Source organism: Zonotrichia albicollis, chromosome 6 (genome assembly GCF_047830755.1).
Source record: "Zonotrichia albicollis isolate bZonAlb1 chromosome 6, bZonAlb1.hap1, whole genome shotgun sequence".
Taxonomy (NCBI): domain Eukaryota; kingdom Metazoa; phylum Chordata; class Aves; order Passeriformes; family Passerellidae; genus Zonotrichia; species Zonotrichia albicollis.
This window is the reverse complement of record NC_133824.1, coordinates 1,378,931-1,397,202: the sequence shown is the minus strand read 5'-3', so window position 1 is coordinate 1,397,202 and position 18,272 is coordinate 1,378,931. Positions and strand designations below refer to the sequence as shown.

At 38.3% G+C, this 18,272-nt stretch overlaps 1 protein-coding gene across 2 annotated transcripts in view; it reads right to left on the bottom strand.

The window, feature by feature from the left end:
* NUDT14 (nudix hydrolase 14) overlaps nt 1–18,272 on the bottom strand; it is a 60,122-nt gene that overhangs the window by 12,185 nt on the left and 29,665 nt on the right. Inside the window, exons 2-4 of one of the 2 annotated variants that reach the window (XM_026796312.2) lie at nt 5,755–5,948; nt 5,154–5,218; nt 195–432 (exon numbers count right to left, since the gene is read on the bottom strand). In XM_026796312.2, coding sequence (XP_026652113.1) covers nt 195–432; nt 5,154–5,218; nt 5,755–5,822 — 371 coding nt within the window. In that variant the 5' untranslated portion in view covers nt 5,823–5,948. The remainder of the gene's footprint in view (nt 1–194; nt 433–5,153; nt 5,219–5,754; nt 5,949–18,272) is intronic. The other variant, XM_005491816.4, reaches the window with a different exon arrangement.

The following is an 18,272-nucleotide window of genomic DNA, read 5'->3' as shown; positions in this document are numbered from 1 at the left end:
ACTGATTATATATTTCTAATTCCTTACATTTTTGCAAATACTCCTCTCACTTGCAAAAAATTACACCTTTCCTGTACCTTCAGATGTCCACGTTCCTCCAACACTGCTTAAACAAGGCAAGAGGGAACACTCAGGCCACTTCAGCAGTCTGTGAAACAATGAAATGCTAAATGTTGTAACCTGCTGCTCTTTACCTGTAAGAAGTGATCCTCCTGAGGTCTGCAGTGGAAACACGATAGCCACACTCTTCCAAAACTTCCTCACAAGCAATTTCTTCTAAAGAAAGGCCTGGCTTGTCCACAATGCCAGCACAGAGTTCATAGGTCACTCCAACCACAGCAGGTAAGGGATTTTCCAGGGAAGGCAAACTCTCCTTGTCCTGATTCTCAAACACTTGAGGCTGATGCCTTTCAATTTCACACATGTAAACAGCTTAAAAAAACCCCAAAAGACAAAAGAAAAAGGGCAGTATGTTAATCTCTTCATATTAAACATAAAACAAGGTGGCAGACAAATTTTGCCTGGAAATTAACAACCACGAGAGTACTTGAGAGTAACAAGGAATTCAGCTGTGTTATCTGTTAAAATAATGACACACAAAACTGGAATTCTAAAGAACAAAGGTTCGCTCGCCATGTCCGTAAAATTATTCTTTAAACTCTTATTTGTACTTACATCATCTGAAATGAATTCATGCACACCTTAAAATAAATAAAAATTGAAAAAGGAAGATAGTTCATCCAAGAAATCGTAGTGCCAGAAGCCCCACACAGCTCCCATTTGTTGGGCAATGCAGATATTGGGATTTAATTTAAACGATGCAGTTATCTAGCAGGAAAGTTGGGTTGCACATAAAGTACCATGTGCACAATGATGAGTCTTTCAGCCTGTCAACTCAGCTGTTATTTAGAAAGGGTATGAAAAGCATGTATGTTTGTTTGAAAAAAAAAAATCCTCTTTTGAACATACAGTTCCTTGCAGAGATTCCTGTGTGGAGTCTGAAAAGGACTTCTTGAACTAATCTACAAACAGCTGCCACTGTAATGCACTCCTAAAGAAAGTGCAAATGTCAGATTTTAGGCCTTATTTAAGCAAAACCTCTCACTGATGTCAAAAGAAATTTTGCCTGAGTGAGAACTGCAGGACTGGATGTCAACACAGAAAGAATCCCTACTGACAGACAACTCCAGATCATTGCAACTTTAATATACAGGCATCATTCCACTTGTTTTTTCTTTGAAATTTCCTTATGTCTATCCCCTTGCTTTTCATGAAAGCTTTCCAAGATAGTGTTATAAATCACCCTATTTTAAACTTTGAAACTATTTTTATTCCATTAAAATATTTTACATACATATTTCACATACACATAACATGGTTTTCAAATTAGTGTCTCTTTTATTTCCCCTTTTAAATCTTGCAGAATTAATAAACAACAACTCAGGTTTAATAGGCATTTTTTTGTCTTTCCAGGTAGCTTGGTATTTCTTAAAAAAGGTCTCTGGAGAAATGATGTTGCATAACAGTGAAAACCCACAGTGACTTTTTAAGCACTTGGTCTCTGAGGCAGAGTCCACACCCCAGCAATTTGTGCCTGGGATCTTTCTGCAGTGCTCATTTTGACACCTCAGAAGTGCAGAATAGCAAGATCTGCACTTGAAAGGGAGGTGTACAGATCAGTCCAATATCCAAAATCTAATATTTCTCCAGAAGTTAAAACTTTCAAAGCTGCTAGTCTTAGATACATCCAGGTCTTTGAGATTCAAATAGGTATGGATCAGAGTTTCCATTTCTTACTTGAGAGACATGAGTTAGAGCTCAGGTTTTTTTTTAAAGTGTAGCATGAAGCCAGAAAAAAATATTCCCTGCCAGCTTTAAGGGACAGCTCCTTGAAGGGTGTCTATTGTCATTATTCCAAAAACTTCTAAAAGCTAGGAAAATTATCATAAATGACAGCTACATCCAAGATTTCTATGAGACAAGCCAAATCCTCTGAAAGTTTTATTTCTTTTTTAGTACTGACATACCCATATCAGATAATCAAAAAAGGAACAACACATGCATCCCAATAAAGGCTTTGGGCAGGATAAAACAGGATACAGGTAAGAGTGTGGGGTACAGACATATGAAGCTGTGATGTGAAAGTATTAAAAGTCTTCTGTATCCCGGTCATTCCATCAGGCACTTGCCATTCTCCTTCTCCCTCAGCACAACTGGGCCCCAGGTAGATCAAAACCTACATTCCCAGAAGGACCTAATTCAGCAATCCTCTTCAGAGCAAAGTCCTGTGATATGGCCACACTTCAAGCCCAGGAACAGTTTTTCTCTGTAGATAAGGAAGAAAAGAAGCAGTACCAGCCACTTCTGTCAGAGCCCAGATATTACAGCATTCACCAAGGAGTCTGATTATGAATTTATTATCACCTGGCTTCAAAGGTTCAAACTCAATTGAACTCTCACAGATAAGCAAAGCCTGGAAAGCCAAGCTGCCTTCTCAAATCAGGGAACAGAGAATCTCCCATAGCTCTCTTGAAGGTACAAAACTGACTGCACAAGCGATGCACCGGATGATAAAGAACTGGATGGAAAAGCAGTGTGCGACCTACTGGCTAAGGCACATTCTTCAGAGGGAAGCCTGTGACCCTCCTCATCCTCACCAGAAGTTGTGATCTTACTGCAAATTCACAGAGGTTGGACAGCAGAATCCAGAAGCCCCAGCACAGTCACCCACCCACTTGTCCCATGTCTGCTCTTCCCTTGTCATCCAATGCTTCCTTGGCCAGGCTCTGCCGCTGCACCATGGCTGGGCTGTCTCCTCCATGGCCAGACGGACACGGCCATGAGCAGCAGCACAGCGAGGAACCAACCTGTGCCAGGGCAGCTTCTGGCTGCTCACCAGGAAGAATGACAACAGAAAGGGTTGTCAGGCTTTGGAAAAGTCTTCCCAAGGAAGTGATGGAATCCACATCTGGACTAATTACCCTGGACCCACTCATCTGTAACAAAGTTTCCACTCAGAGGGGAAACTCCAGTAGAATTGATGTTCTCACCTTCCTTTGTATAACATGGGACAAAGGATAGATGGTTCAACCAAATGGAGCAAATAAGATCACTGCTGTTTTTAAAAGCAGCCTTTGTAGGTGACACATACAGGGACTTGTTTGCTGTCCCTAAACAGAAGAAAACAACAGTACAGACTGAGGAGCCAGCAGGGTTTGGCTGTCTGGGAAGGCACTAGCACCCCTCTAAACTTCTGACTGTGCTTGTGTTTCGTACCTCCTGAAAGGGAACATGGCTTATGATTCAAATCTTTGATACTGTCTCTTGTAAGTCAGTGGAAAAACAAACATGACAATGCATTGAAAAGTCATTATACTTACAGTTAATAAACCAGAGCACATGTTCATAGGTCCCAACTCCAGCAACGTATCATTTTATTATATTTGAAAATGTGTGGTCAATTGCCTACCAAAATAAGCATTGACCAATAGCTTTGCAAATTAGTCATGGGTGAGGTACATATACAGAGATACATGCTTATCTTTCTTCTCTCTGCTCCTCCCAAATGTGTGATTTCATGATCATTCAAGATGATCTAATCCCAGAGCACACTGTTTGCCTCACTGGTTGTGTGCTTCTGCCACCCTCAAGTCAGCATGAACTCCTTCAGCTCCCTGCTCCTCAAAACCTCCTGTCTGCAGCCATTCTGCTGTGGCTGCATAAGGGCTGCTGCTGCCAAACAGAACGGGAGGGATGAGTGCCTTTACAAGCAGCACAGCCATCAGTGGAAAAGCTGCTCCTGCCAGCACAGCCTAGGGAAAGGCGAGCCCACATGGCAGCAGCACACGTGCAGGGCCGTGCCTGCAGAGCGAGCGGCAGCTGCTCCCTCCCAGCAACGAGGGATCGCCTTCCTGGTGGGACCCTGGTGGGAGCTGGCAAGGAGAAAAGCCTCAGCCTTTGTCTTGGCTTTGTGGAACAGGCACCAGGGCAGACAACAACCATGGAATGGAGATGAATTTATAAATACAGGGATGTGAGTAGTGGCAGGGCATGGTTGTGATCAGTGAAGTGCTGTGGGATACCTGACTGACCACTGTGCCTATGGCCAGGTGTCTGAGCAACTCCAGCCTCTGGAATGGTTTTACTCCACTCTTTTGAGGCTGATTGGACACTTTCACAGAGATAATGCAATGAATGTGTTGCTGCTCAGTACATATATATACATGTGTATATAAATATATATATGCATGCACACACTTCTCCCTGAGATTGCCTCAAAGAGAGCAAGAGCTGTGGGAGCCATTTGTTCGCTGGCAAATGAAAGACAGTGGATTAGTGATGAACAAATAACCAAACACTTTATACAAGTCAATTAGCACTTGATGAGAAGGATGCACTCTCGATGTAACACTGCTGCACAGCACTGGAGAGGCTGTAATCACTGTCAGGAAGAAAGGGCAGTGTGACACTACCCTAGAAAGTTTTCTATGAAGTCTACCATGAGCAGTCTTGAAATGGTCTCTTAGCAACAGTCAGTGAAATACCTTGTCATTTCTTTTAATTAAAATGCAGCGAATACGCATTTCGTTTTTAACTTCCTGAAAGTAAATATTGCTTTGAGTTAAAAGAACTGATACTAAAACTCATAAAAAATATATCTTGAACTAAATTCATATTAACTGGTAAAATGAAGTTGTCCACATACTGGTGAAAAAGCATACGGTCCTGAATCTCCCTCATTTCAAATTCCCAACTATACAATGCACAATAACACAGTACAAGTAAAAAGAATGTTTAAGACAAAACAAAACAAAAAGGAACATACTGTGCTTCTGTACAAGTAGGTCAAGAAGGAAATTAAAATTAAAGCAAATTCTTGCATGATCATTGTAGAACTATTTGTAATTTCATCCAAAAAAGGACAATAACCAGCCCAAGAGCAGAATGTAAGACTACCCTGATCATTCGTTTCATCTGTAATGGAAATTTCCCTGGTTAGAAATTATGACTGACTGAAAAGGATGGGCTATCATACAAAGAAACAGAATATAGAACAAAGATTTTATCACCACAGATGCACCAACTTTTAACTGCTAAACCCTTAAAAGCTTGCTTCACTAGAGAGCAAAAGTAAATGTAAAAAGGAGGATTACCTGGGCGGAACTGCTTCACCACAACAAAGCACTGCCGAGAAGTATTAAAGATCAGGATTGACACACTGAGGAGGAAGATAAAAAACACCAAAAGATCAATGCTTTATGAAGGATTAATGCAGAGCTATTAAACTTACATCTTGTGAATTTAATTTCAACTACATAAATACACATAAGATTTATTACTAAAGCCACAACACAGCAAGGTTCATGTCCAAAATCCATCTAGAGAGACAGATCATGTTCCCAAAGCCCATGACAATTTTGTTTAAAATTAAGTCCCTTTTGTCTCCTGGCATGCAAAATACGCACCAATCAATTCCTTTTTCCCAACAGGAACACTACCACCACCCCCTGTAACAGTCTAGGAACACTGGTACTAGACAGCAAAAAATCCTTACAAATAAAAACATTTTTTTCCCCTTATATCAATCTCAAATTAGGATAGTCAAAACCTCAGGTACAATCTAGTCTCATTCAGAGACAGTGACTCCTGTAAAAGCACAGAGCATCTCCTATCTGCAGCTACTTGCTGAGCTCAGGTTTCAAAACAGACACCATCCAAGTCCAATTTTGTACAAATTTAATCCAGTAGCTTCACCTGCTACACTCAGTGGTTCTTTGGTTGCTTGCAGTACATGCCATGGGGACACCTGATGGGCTGAGCATTTGGACATGTCTGGTTGTTCTGATATAATACTGATGTTCTCTGCTTGCCTAACACACTCCCAGGTTTTACTAGTTTAAGAAAATGCAGACAAAAGTTTTTCTTCTTAGTTGGTAGCCCACTGCCACCTGAAAAAACAAGTGTATATTTTGCTCATTACCATGGTAGCATTCTCTCATTTGTTCTGCCTCACTGTATGCAATCGAGACATTAATTCATTATTCTATGAATTCTACAATGGATTAGACACACAATGGCATATTTGCAGGGCTGAGTCAAGCTTTCAACTTTCCTTGTAAAAGAGCTGTATATTTATTTTCACTATTTGATTTAATAATGAAGTCTCAAGCTGCCAAAGAAAATGCTATCTGATGATTATTAAAAACAATGTTAATGTTTATTATAATAATATATAAAAACCAAAACAGAAGGGAAAAGTCCAGATGTTAATATTTATATTCATGCTTGCTATTCTCAAAGACCTGTACTGCATATTGATGGCTTCCTGCCCTGGGAGATGCCATTTGCAGGCAATTTTAAAGCAAAGGTTTTAGCCTTCAGAGAGGCTGGAGGAGAACATTCACTCTGTTTCCTGGCACTAAGGTTCTTTCTGGAATATCTGAGAGTTTGTGCTGGAGAAATGAAGTTAAACCACAGACCATAATATCTTTAAGGTTACTTAAATATTATTCCTTTATTCTTTGATTTTTTTTTTCCTTTTCATGACTGATCCTCTCCCCAAAGCATTACTATCTGAGGGCAGACACTGCTCTAAATAAAAGAGGAAAAGGAATTACTGCCACCGAACCTTTGTTGTTTTGTCCACAGGCACCACCTAAAAGTGGAGTGAGCAGCAGCCTAAAGCTGCTGATGGAGAGTGGAAGCTTCCTGAAGCAGATGGTTGCCCTTTACCTTTCTTTACATCCACCACCCCAGGCCCAATCTTTGCTTTGGCTTGCCTTCTTCAGCACGTCTCATTAAATAACTCATACCAACTCATTAAAAATGGCTCAGCTATTAGACATTATTTTTTCCTAGGAGTCAATCACTTGAGATTTTTTATGGAACAGATGGGAAAATTAAAAACAATCTGTCAGAATTAAGGAACAAGATCAAATTAGCTGGAAAGGAGTAGCAGCAAGTTATTACAATTGTCTGCTTCTCACACCATCTTGAGATGAGAGGGTACAGAAATGGCACAAATCTGTAGAACTTTCTATTTAATTACTTCTAATTTTCTGAGAGACTGACAAACAATTTTGAACAGAAATTTACATCTTTTAACAAACCTCAACACGCAAGCTCTAATATTTCCTGTCAGACTTGGGGAGTCATGGAAGAGAAAGTTCAGAATTATACCTTTTTAGAAGCGGGGTAACATTGGCAATGCCATTTACTGTTTCATTGTTCAGAAGAAACAACATAACATGAAATACTTCCACAGGTCACCAGGCCTGTAACTTCTGAAAAACCTACTGAAGGCTGCATTCAGGATAATTAACTGAGTATTACACAAAGTTAGAGCAAGACAGTTCAGCTGAGCTGAGTGGAGGAGCCTCACTCCCATTTTCAATGGGTTTCCTTATAATGACCCAAAATGTGGGTTCACATGATTGGTGTGGCCTATAAGGAAAATATTTATCCTCTGGAGTTTTAAACCCTCATACAAAGAATTCACGACAAAATCAGTTTGAGATTGCTATTTTTACAGATAATACAGGCTACCAAAAAGAACTACTACAAATCCATTAGTAGATCCAAACACATCTTTCAGTGGTGCCATACCATGGCATATTACAGAGGTATTTGATATTTCAAGGCAATTCGCTTCAAAATATTACAACCAGATCTATTTTAGAGTATTAACTACACAGTTTTTAAGTGAGGAGTAAACACATAAAAATTAAAACATCCACCAGGACTTTTGTGAGTATCTCCACAACTAAAAGATACAGAAAAGAAATGAAGTTGTACATTTGGGAAAAACACACAGAAACACTAAAAAAAGAAAAAAAAAAAGCCCAGCCAGATTCCCTAAAGGAAGGCAGTAATACTATACAAGAATTTAATCTAAAATGAGTAACAAAGGTCCTAATGTAGCAACAGGGTTCTTGTCTCAAACAAGAGCACAAGGCCACTTTTTTTATTATATTTTACAAAGGAAAACAATACCCAGATATAAAAGGATCATGATAAATCCCAAGCTTCCATCCATGCCTTAAAAGAAGCTGTAACACCTCTGCACAAAGGAAACAGCAGTCTCAGGTGTCAGAAGTTCTCAGCTCAGACCTTCTAATCTTTACACTTTTTGTGGCAGATTACTTTTACCATATTCCAGAGGTGTGGATCTTTGCTGGCTACTCCTCCAGCACTGACTCTGGGGGAAATCAGAGGTGTAAAAGGAGAGCTCAGGAATGCAAATACCACTGCCCAGTGAAGGAGACTCAGCTCTTCCACACCTCATCTGTCATGGTTGCATTAGGGACTATAAGCAAACAGAAAAAGAATTTATTAAGAGATGACAGGGTGCGTAAAGAGTCTTCCAGGGCTGGTGAAGACCACAGACCTACTTAACCTTCAGCTCAACCTTGTCCTCAACTTCCCACTGCAGTAGCTCCCACTCACTTTATACATAAAATAAATCACTACTCTTAATTACAGTAGTTCTCCCCAAAGAACAGCTTACTGTGCAATGATGTAGAATATTGTTCTTTCTATAAATATGGGAACAATTAGAGTAGCTTTAAAATATTTTAAGAAATATATGTACCTAAAATGTCACAAAGAGCATTTAACCTGTACTTGAGCTGTTGCTGTACTCAAGTTTGCAGTTGAGGTCTGTCTGGTCTTGGCACACAATGTTTTCTGAAAGGGATTCCAACTATTCAACTAATGCTCTCTTGCAGCATTTAACCATTTAAACTTCAAAAAAGCCCCGAGTGAAACAGGTATTAGGATTCATGATGGATATGCGACTTCCCTAAACTGAATCAATGAGCAGAAATCAGACAGCTGACCCAAGGGCCCTGCAATGTAAGAGTGCAGAACCTTAATTCCTCCTCCACCTTTAAGACTTTTATGAAAAGAGAAAACACCTACCTGAATACAACCTTTACAACTGAAAACGCTGCTGAGAATAGTTTAGAAAATGACTCTATTGTGTGCCATACTTCCACAATTTTCCTTCCCCCCTTCCCCCAACACAGTGCAGCTCTGTATTTACTGAAATCACAGTAACTGATGCTTTGTGATATTCCAGCACAGCAGATATTTAGCTAGAAATACTACAACTTCACGCTCAAACCTGAGAAAGGAAGGTGGTGTTTCATGGAGCAGCACAAGACATGCAGCATTTGACCACAGCAGCTCTGAGGTAGGGGGCAGATGAAAACTGACATCCTTTTAAAATGTGCACACACACATATGGACCATGCAAAGTTAATTCTTTTACAATCCATCCCAGAAACTGAGATCAGCAAATGAACTTTACCACAGCTTCTTAAATGTGTACTTCTAGGGCTATAGTTAATCCACATGCAACTGCTGACACTTACTAATTGCTTTTCAGGAGACAAACTTTCAAAATCCTTTAATAAATAAAGACGGATTCAGTCTTTCGTTATTCTTAGATGTGGCCTTAATGCTGACTTTACAAATGTGAATTTGTAAACTAAAAAATAATTGTAGAAAATCCCCACAGTACAGCAATAGCAAAGACAAGGACAAGACCCCTGTACTTCTGTCAGTGAGACAAGACTCTCTCAAAGCTGGAGATGAGGACTTTTAATGACAATTCTCTATTAATAACTAAAATACTTATACATTAGGTAAATGATGAGATAACACAGGCAAAGAAATGGACCTTTCTTAAATCCCTGTAAGAGCAACTCAGGAGATACTGGTGTCAAGCATGGATATGTGTGTGACACACACAAATTGTGATCAGAAATGAATAGTGGAAGATAAAGCACCTAAAAAAGACTGATATTAACATTGAAAGCCAGGACTTCTGAGCTATTAGCCTCAGCCACTTTCACCTACTTTAAAAAGTTATAAAGTATCTCAAAATTAGTTTAAATCTTGTAATACTGGTAAGTGCTGCCTACAAACAAGAATCTCAGCTCCATGGGGGAGACTTCAGGAACTAATGATGTATGATGTCTAAAAAACCACAACAAACCAACCAAACCAAACCACCAAAACCCCTCCAATACTACTAATACAGCGCCTGCAGTATTTCAGTTACCATTTTCAATAAAGACAAAGAAAAAGGAATGGCAGATTCCAAAAGGAGACACAAAAATGGCATGCAGGAATAAAAGCAAGTAAGTGATTTAATCAGCCCCCTTGACTCTCAACAGATATTTGGTTTTAAAATTCCCTTTGATACAATCAGAAGAAAATAATCAAATGTACTGTGCAACCACAGAGGTATTTAGAGATGCATTCATCTCTGCTGGAGAGCATGTGAATATAAAACACACATTTAATATTTTTGCCCACATAGCTCATAAAGGAGAAAATGTCAAGATTTACGAATCATACTAGATGAAAAGTTAGTAAGAAATAAATAAATAATTCAGAAATCCCATAATTGTTTTAGCTTTAAATATGTTTTTCTTCTTGAACTTATATGAATTTGGCTTTCTTTGTTCATAGAGGGATGACAAATTGATTATTCATAGTTTTCTATGTCAAGCCTATAATTCCATCTAGTCTTTTTAGAATATCGTATTTGAGAAACACGCCAGATCACAAATAAATTATGTTTATAAAATGCTAAAGGGCTGGAATGGACCTTAAAGATCCTCTACTGCCCCACTGCCACAGGCAAGGACAGCTCCCACCTGACCAGGTTGCTCCAGGTGTTATCCAACCTGGCTTTAAACACTGCCAGGCTTGGGGCATCCACAACCTCCCTGGGCAACCTGTTCCAGTGCCTCACACCCTCACAGTAAAAAACTTCTTCCTAATATCCAATATAAACTTTCCCTCTTTGAATCTGTACCTATTACTCCCTGTCCTGTCACTGCAGCTGCTGACAGAGTCTCTCTCTGTGGGTCCCCTTCAGATCCTGCAAGGTGCTCTGACATATCCACACAACCACGTTCACATTTGTGAATGTGTCCTCTCCTTGTCTGAATCTAAAATGACTGTGTTTTCAGTTTGAAATGATAGTCAAAAATCACCTAAACCTGTTTGAGAGCCAACACTCAAATGCAATCCTTTGGGAGGACTCAACCTTCAGGAGGGCATGCTTCATCTTATTTCCAAATTATTTTTGATGTCTGTAAAAAAAAATTGTATGTAGCCCCTGTGCCACTTCTGTATTCAAATCAACCATCAGTTTCATAGCTGGACACGTCCTGAAAACTTCAAATGTGGTGTCTAAAGTGCTGTCTTCTTCCTTCCATCAGCACAGCACCCAGCACCTTAAGCCAGAGAAAACAGCCCCTTCATTTTCAGAACAGAGATGTAATAAAGCTGTACCCTTTGATTACTCTCCAGTGCAATTCCTTTAGTTTCCCAGAGCTTTAGCTATAATGCAGATAGTCCTGAGATTAAATGTGTGTGCTTGCACAGTCTTTACTGGTTCATTTAAGTCTTCCTTCAAAGCATTTTGCATCTTTCAAAGGCCAACACCAATCCAATTGGCTGCTTAAAATGCAGCCCATTACAAAAGCAAAGTTATAAGCTCCTGACAAAAACATTCACCCTTTCATACTAATCACAGATAAAGTGGATTTGGCAATAGATAATTAGAGATGTCTAAAAGACTTCTGTATGCTGATGAAATTTGAATGCTTTCTCCAACACAATGTAAATATTTAATACTAAATAAACCCAGAATAAAGTGGTGAGCCACGTATGCTTGAGAAAATAAACTTTTCTTTGGAAAAAATCAAAAGGAAGTTTGGTTTCAGTAAACTGAACTGCAGCAGGAAGTTGTTCATGACACCATAAAGCAGGAAGCATATATTTGGTTAATCATCAGACCAGCATAAAAATGAACTAAGAAGTGGTAACAAGCCCATATACATGCACTTTAAAAACACATTTTGTATCTACTTTTAAAGTAGCAATTTGTATTGCCAACCAGAGAATATCATTGGGAAAACTTCTCTGGAATAAACAATTCTCTCAGCAACTTATTTTCATACAACAAAGAAAAATGAGAAAGAAAATTCAACTGCAAAATAAATGAGACATCAAAGCACACTGCTCTCAATAACATTCCTGAAGTGTCATATCTTGGCCAGTATCCCAGGATACCCTTAGAAATGACACATTGCATCTCAATGGGATTCTTTCAAGAAAATATTTTAATAAATAAATTCAGGTTTTATGCTAACTTATTTGATTAAATACAGCTTTATGGGAATTATGTGCAACAGATGTCAGAGCCTGATGGGCTTTTGTTCCAATTCCTAATTGTTCGTGAAACTGCCATTTATAAATGCTATCACATAGTAAGGCCAATAAATAATCCACCTAAAAAGCCTAAGTATGTCTCTATTCCATTCTGAAATGGCAAAAGTCAAATATTTAAAATACCATCAGGTTTCAAAGACAGCTCACAAAACAAAAAAGTTCAAGTGTTCTGCACTAAGGTAAGGGAAACGAGCAACTTTGTTTATTACCTACCAAAATCCAAGCATGATGTGCAAAACACAACCTTTTGCCAGGTATAACTGCACACTCTCAGTACCATCAGTGAGAAAATGATAGTTGTTCACATTTTCCTGAATTTTCTAGAATAAGGTTTAAATAATTCCCTCTTTTCCAAGAGATGTTTTCAGCTAAAATTCTGAAATACAGGTACTCCAACTACAGAACATTCCCTAGCTTTCCTGAGATTATTTTTACCCATCCCAAATGCAGGCCATGTCTCTAGGCCATGTACTAACTCTTGGCACCCTTAACACAGAACAGGTTTATTTCAAATCACCTGAAAGCAAAGGGAAGACTCTTTCTGATTTCAGTGATTATAAGAGAATGAATACATTAATTTATTTTGCATATTGTTGGAAACACTAGAAAATTAAATCCCTAAACTTGTGAAAAATCCAAGATTCTTCTAATCTGGATACCAGAAACCTGTATTCAGAAATCAATGACTAATCAGTCTAAATTCTCATGTACCCACTTAGTTATAAGAATTTTCATGGATTCTATTCTTGGAATTAGGTGAATATTCAACTTCCCAATGAAGCAATTTCCTCTATAAAGATTTTATTGCCATTTTACCCTGTTTCAGTGATACAGCAGAGAAGAGATTATACACTATAGGATGCTTCCATATCACATGCTTAAGAAGATGAAATGAGAATCTGAAAATTTATGACTTCATGTTTCTCTCTGATAACTTTACAACACCTCATGTTTCTCTCATTCCTATGCTTTTATTTAAATTGGATCCTAAGGTAACATAGTAACTCATTTTAAAAGACAGTAAATACGCCTGCAGAATTCCTGGCACAAAAGCAGAGGATCTGTCAAGTTTTCACTGTAGAAAACCCCAAAAATGAACAACAAAAAACACAGCATTAAGTGCATTTTATTTGCAAATATTGTATGCAAACAAATCATGTAATTACTTGGGCTGAAGGAAACTAATAGGCTACTACATTTTTTCCTTCTAATACCAGGAAAATTATCATTATCCTGATAACATCCTTGATAGACAGATATCAAGCCTAGACCTGAGCATTTTCAATGACAGTGATTACAAAACATGCCTTCTTGCTTATTGGTAAAAACAGTTTCTTAGCACTTAATTTTAAAAATACTTTCCTCACCATACATAATTTCTCATTCTGTCATTGATTACTGATGAAATTAAATTATTCTGGCCTGTTCTGCAATGTTCCTTTACATTTTATGATAAGTGGTAATTTCTCTCCTCAGTTGTGATATCCTTTGCATGAACATGCCCAGCCCTCATTCCCTTCTCTCAGCTATTATTTCCCTAAACTTTTCATCATTTTTGTTTGTTGAACTACTTCCAGTTATTTTAAACAGTGCATTATCTTCCATGCTATCTTTGAAGATAATCAAGAAAATTCCACATCACTGACACCCTGGAGGAGACATTACCAAGACAGACAAGGTTTAGAGAATAACAGCACATCACTGAAAGTAAAAGGCATATGCCACCCAAGAAAAACATTTTTCTTTTACCTGTAATGATATTAAAAAGCTGTATTTTAAAGCTGCTGTGATAATTCTTGCACAAAGGAAGCATCTGAGTTAAATTTCATGGTGTCTTATAATACACTAGGACATAAACCAGAAAAATACATACAGGATTAAGTTTCCATAAAGCCCAAATGATCTGGCATATGAAATAGGAGAAGGAATTTAATCCACTCCTATAATGTGGTCAGGGCACATGACTTCCACCCTGTCTCCATAGCTGCCTGCTCCAGCCACTGAGCCAGAACAGCCCCCGTGGCTCCTGCAGGCCACTGGCCCAGCTCGGTGACCATCCCTGGCTGCTCCCTTGGCCAGGGCTGGGATGCAGCCACAGCTGCTGGGCTGTGACCCTCAGTGCCCTGGGCACTCCTGATCCCTGCCCTTGGCCAGCTGATGCACAGCACACAGCCTCCACACCTGCACCTCCTCCTGTGGAGTTATGCTCACTCCTAACCTGCCTGGAGAACCTCCTCCTGTTTGCCTGCAGGAGGGAACAAGCTGAGGTGGAGGTTGCTCTGGTCTCCTTCACCCTCCTGATGGAAAACTACATTTTTCAGTTGTCTTTGTAATAGATAAAGTGTAAAGTTGTTTATTCCGAGGAAGCAAATTAGATTAGGAATTAATTTGTTAGAAATTAATTTGTGTGAAACAAGTTAATCTCTTCACTTGAAAAAACAAAAAGGCTGTGGAAGCCCAGGGCACTGGGAATATTTCTCTGTCTGCTCTGGGGTGCCCTGACCCCCAGGGGAGCACTGACTTTGACCCTCATTCATGGAGAAAGTTTCCTAGACTTCAAGATAGACTGGAATCCACAAGAGTGTGAAATAGATTATAGAGAGTAGGGTAGGTGTATCGCTTGGTGAAAAATTTAGGTTCTGGGATTTTTAGTATGCTGTGGATGGAAGCAAGATAGAGGGCACAGGGTGTTGTCCTGGGTTTCTTCTTCATGCTTCTTCTTCCTTCCTCTTCATGGGTTTGGGTGGCATTTTGTAATTGGGCAGAAAATCTGCATTGCAGTTCTTTGGGATCAATTATTAGGTTAAAAGGGGAAATAATCTAGGTGTCAGTTCTTAATTGGATAGTTTAGTCTTAAAAGACCTTGTAACAAAAGATTGTTGGCCATTTTGTGCCTTGTCATGAAAAGCTGCCAAACTCACAGTATTGAGACTGTTTTACTGATAACAAGTAATAAACACTTAAATCCAAACACAAATTACTGTCTCAAGTGCCTTCAATCCAGACCCAGAAAAATGATGAGTGGTATACCCACAAAAGACAAATCTTACAAAGCAGAAATATAAGAATAAACTTTCAGCTTTTTTCATTAATAATTTCGAAGTCAGGAGCTACTGGTGAGTCACTGTGACATGTTTTTGCAGGTAAAAATGCAGCATGAATGGGGTACAATGCACATGTAGAGCTGCAAGTTTTTTATCCAAATGCTTTTTATTCATCACATGATATTTTCAGAGTTCAGAGGAACTCACATAACTATCATGCACACAATTCAGTCTCCTCAAATTTGTTCTCTTTTAAATGCAGTGAACTTTACAGTGAATTTTTCATACTTTCACACAGAGACGTAGACATAATTTTGTTTTGTCAACTAAGAAAAGGTACAGTTGTGTCCCTGTTCTCAGGCGTTATTACTCAAAGCACAGAAGGGAGCACATGACTGTACACTGACCTTCATCTGTTCCCAAATTATGCCTTTTAAAAGCCTTGAATCTGTTTAAGGGGAGCTGCTGAAACCTGAAACGAATGTGGTCTATTGCTTTATAAAGTAGATGAATGTAGAACTTAAGTATTACATTTCAGGCTCTTACTGTACTATATATAGCAAAATTAGGATGAGGGAGAATATAACTGTAACCTGAGTCTGGTTTTAGAGAATATTTTTTGTTACAGGTATTGATGGTTACTCTGTAAAATTTAGCATGTTTCTATTTCTAACAGAAAATCACCACAAATTTGCAGAAGGAAAATATTCTCCTGATAAAGATTTTAATTTTTAAAAGCCAAGTCCTTAAAAAAATTACCAGCCCACAAATCACACCCCCACAAATTGCTAACCAGTTCTGACAGACCCAAGCCTAAAAACAAGCCTGAAATAAACCTTGTATCTAAATCTTCATTACTTGCACTCTGCCTGATTTTCATCAGTATATGTTTAAAAATGACCAAACACATCACCTTGAGTATTAAAGTGAAAATTACACTTAATTAGAAAAGTTAATGGTGCATAACTGCAGAAAGCATCTTGTGCTGTGTGCCTGACACAACAGGCCAAAATTATTTAACTCTTAGGAGCAACACCTCAATAAACTTGTTCAATAATTACAGTGGAGAAGAGGTAATCAAGGATTTTTACTTCTCTTCATTCATTTTTAGTAAATTTCATTGTTGTTTCTAATGACATTGTAAAACCTTTCAATGAGTTCTGATAATGTTCATCTGTGTGTTTCAAATAAATATTAACTTAAATCTAACTCCACAGGACAAGAACAATAGTAAGCTCATTATTTTCCAATAGAAAAAATGGCTTATGAATTGACAGATTCCTTGACAAGTTTACAAAATTTTGACAGTTTTCAGATGGGAATTGTAACACTCATTAAACATTTAATATGCTTGTAAAATCATAGAAACCTTCAGGATGTAAGTGACTTCTGGAAATCATCTGATCCAATCTCCTGTTAAAAGTCACTCTTTAAGTTGGGCCTGATTTCTCAGAGCTTTGTCCAGTAAAGGTTTGGATTTCTCTAAGGATGGAGACTCTGGGCAAAGCATTCCAGGACCAAACTGCGGCCCATAGGTATTGTCCTTGTGTCGTGGATCTTCCTCCTGTTAGAATTTAAACCTAAATATGGTAAGAAATGCTGCTTCTTTTGTCTATGCTGACACACTGTTGACTTCTGACAGCACAGGTTCTGAAGGTTTGCTGTAACACAGTTTATTGTGTGACCAGTAACAAATTGCACATAACTATTTTTGTCTTTAAATGGCAGGCAGGGAGTAAGCAATTATTTGTTCAACATGAATTACAGCAGTGACATCAGGATGGATGTCTAGTTCTGAATGATCTTGATCTTAAGAGAGCTCATGAACCACATACTGTAGACTCATGTCCAAGATGTGCAATAACTAAAGAAAAGAAATAAAGGGAAGAAAAGGAAAAGTAATACCAATTCTGCTATTTTTCCTTCTGGTAGAGTTACACCACCAGACTACATATGGTTAAATGATCTTGCCCTACTGCAACATATAGTGAGATTTTAAAAGATGACTCACATCTAAGGCAAATGAAGTGACTACTGCAGCCCTTGTGCTTTTGTCTTTGTACAATTTAATCAGCTGTTCATCTGAACAGTTGGAAAGGATTCATTTATACAACAATAACTTCATCTCTCTTGGTAAATATTTTCTTGTATCTTCTGATACAAATCTATTAAATATTGGCTTACATTGACCTAATTGGAAATGAGACAGAACACTGGGGTCCCAAAGGAACCCAGCACATAAGCTCTCATTTCACTACCATGCAGCAAGGAAGTCAGTCTTAAGCATGTTTAACTTGTGCTGCTGAAAGAGGATGACAAATAAAGACATGGGTTAGGCACAATGTCTGGTTTTATAGGATTACACAGTTGTTTTTTTAATTCATCATCACTAAATTTGTAATGCATATAAATTCTGTGTAAATATATAATATATACATGTGTTCTTTACAGATCTTTACAGAACATGCTCAGTTCAGGTAAACAGTCCTATTACAGATACTTGGAGCATTTAACAGTCTTACAGCACTTCTGTAAGTTGTAAGCTATGAATACTTATGAAAAAGTATTATGGAAAAGGGATCTTAATGCTGGAAAACATGTACAATCTTCTTCAAGTAGACATACACACCAGGAAATCCTGACCAACAGAACTGTGTCCCAGAAACCTCTCCTCTTCTTCCATATTTATCTTTCATTGACAGTAATGAACCTGTAAGAGCTCTCTCAGCATGAAGTTCTTCATAATCTTCAGGAACTGGTTAGCATGACTTTTCCATGTAATAAGCATCACAGCTATTAAAATACATCAAAATGTAGAGCTTTAAAGTATTATAAGGGATTTTGAATCTGACTAATGTATTGGGTAATAACTGCCTTCCTATTCACAAAAACAAATTTATGTAAACCCATGGATTTCCTATGCAGGAAGTTCATATTACTACCTTTGGTGTCAGAAGCTGCCATGAATTTCCTTGT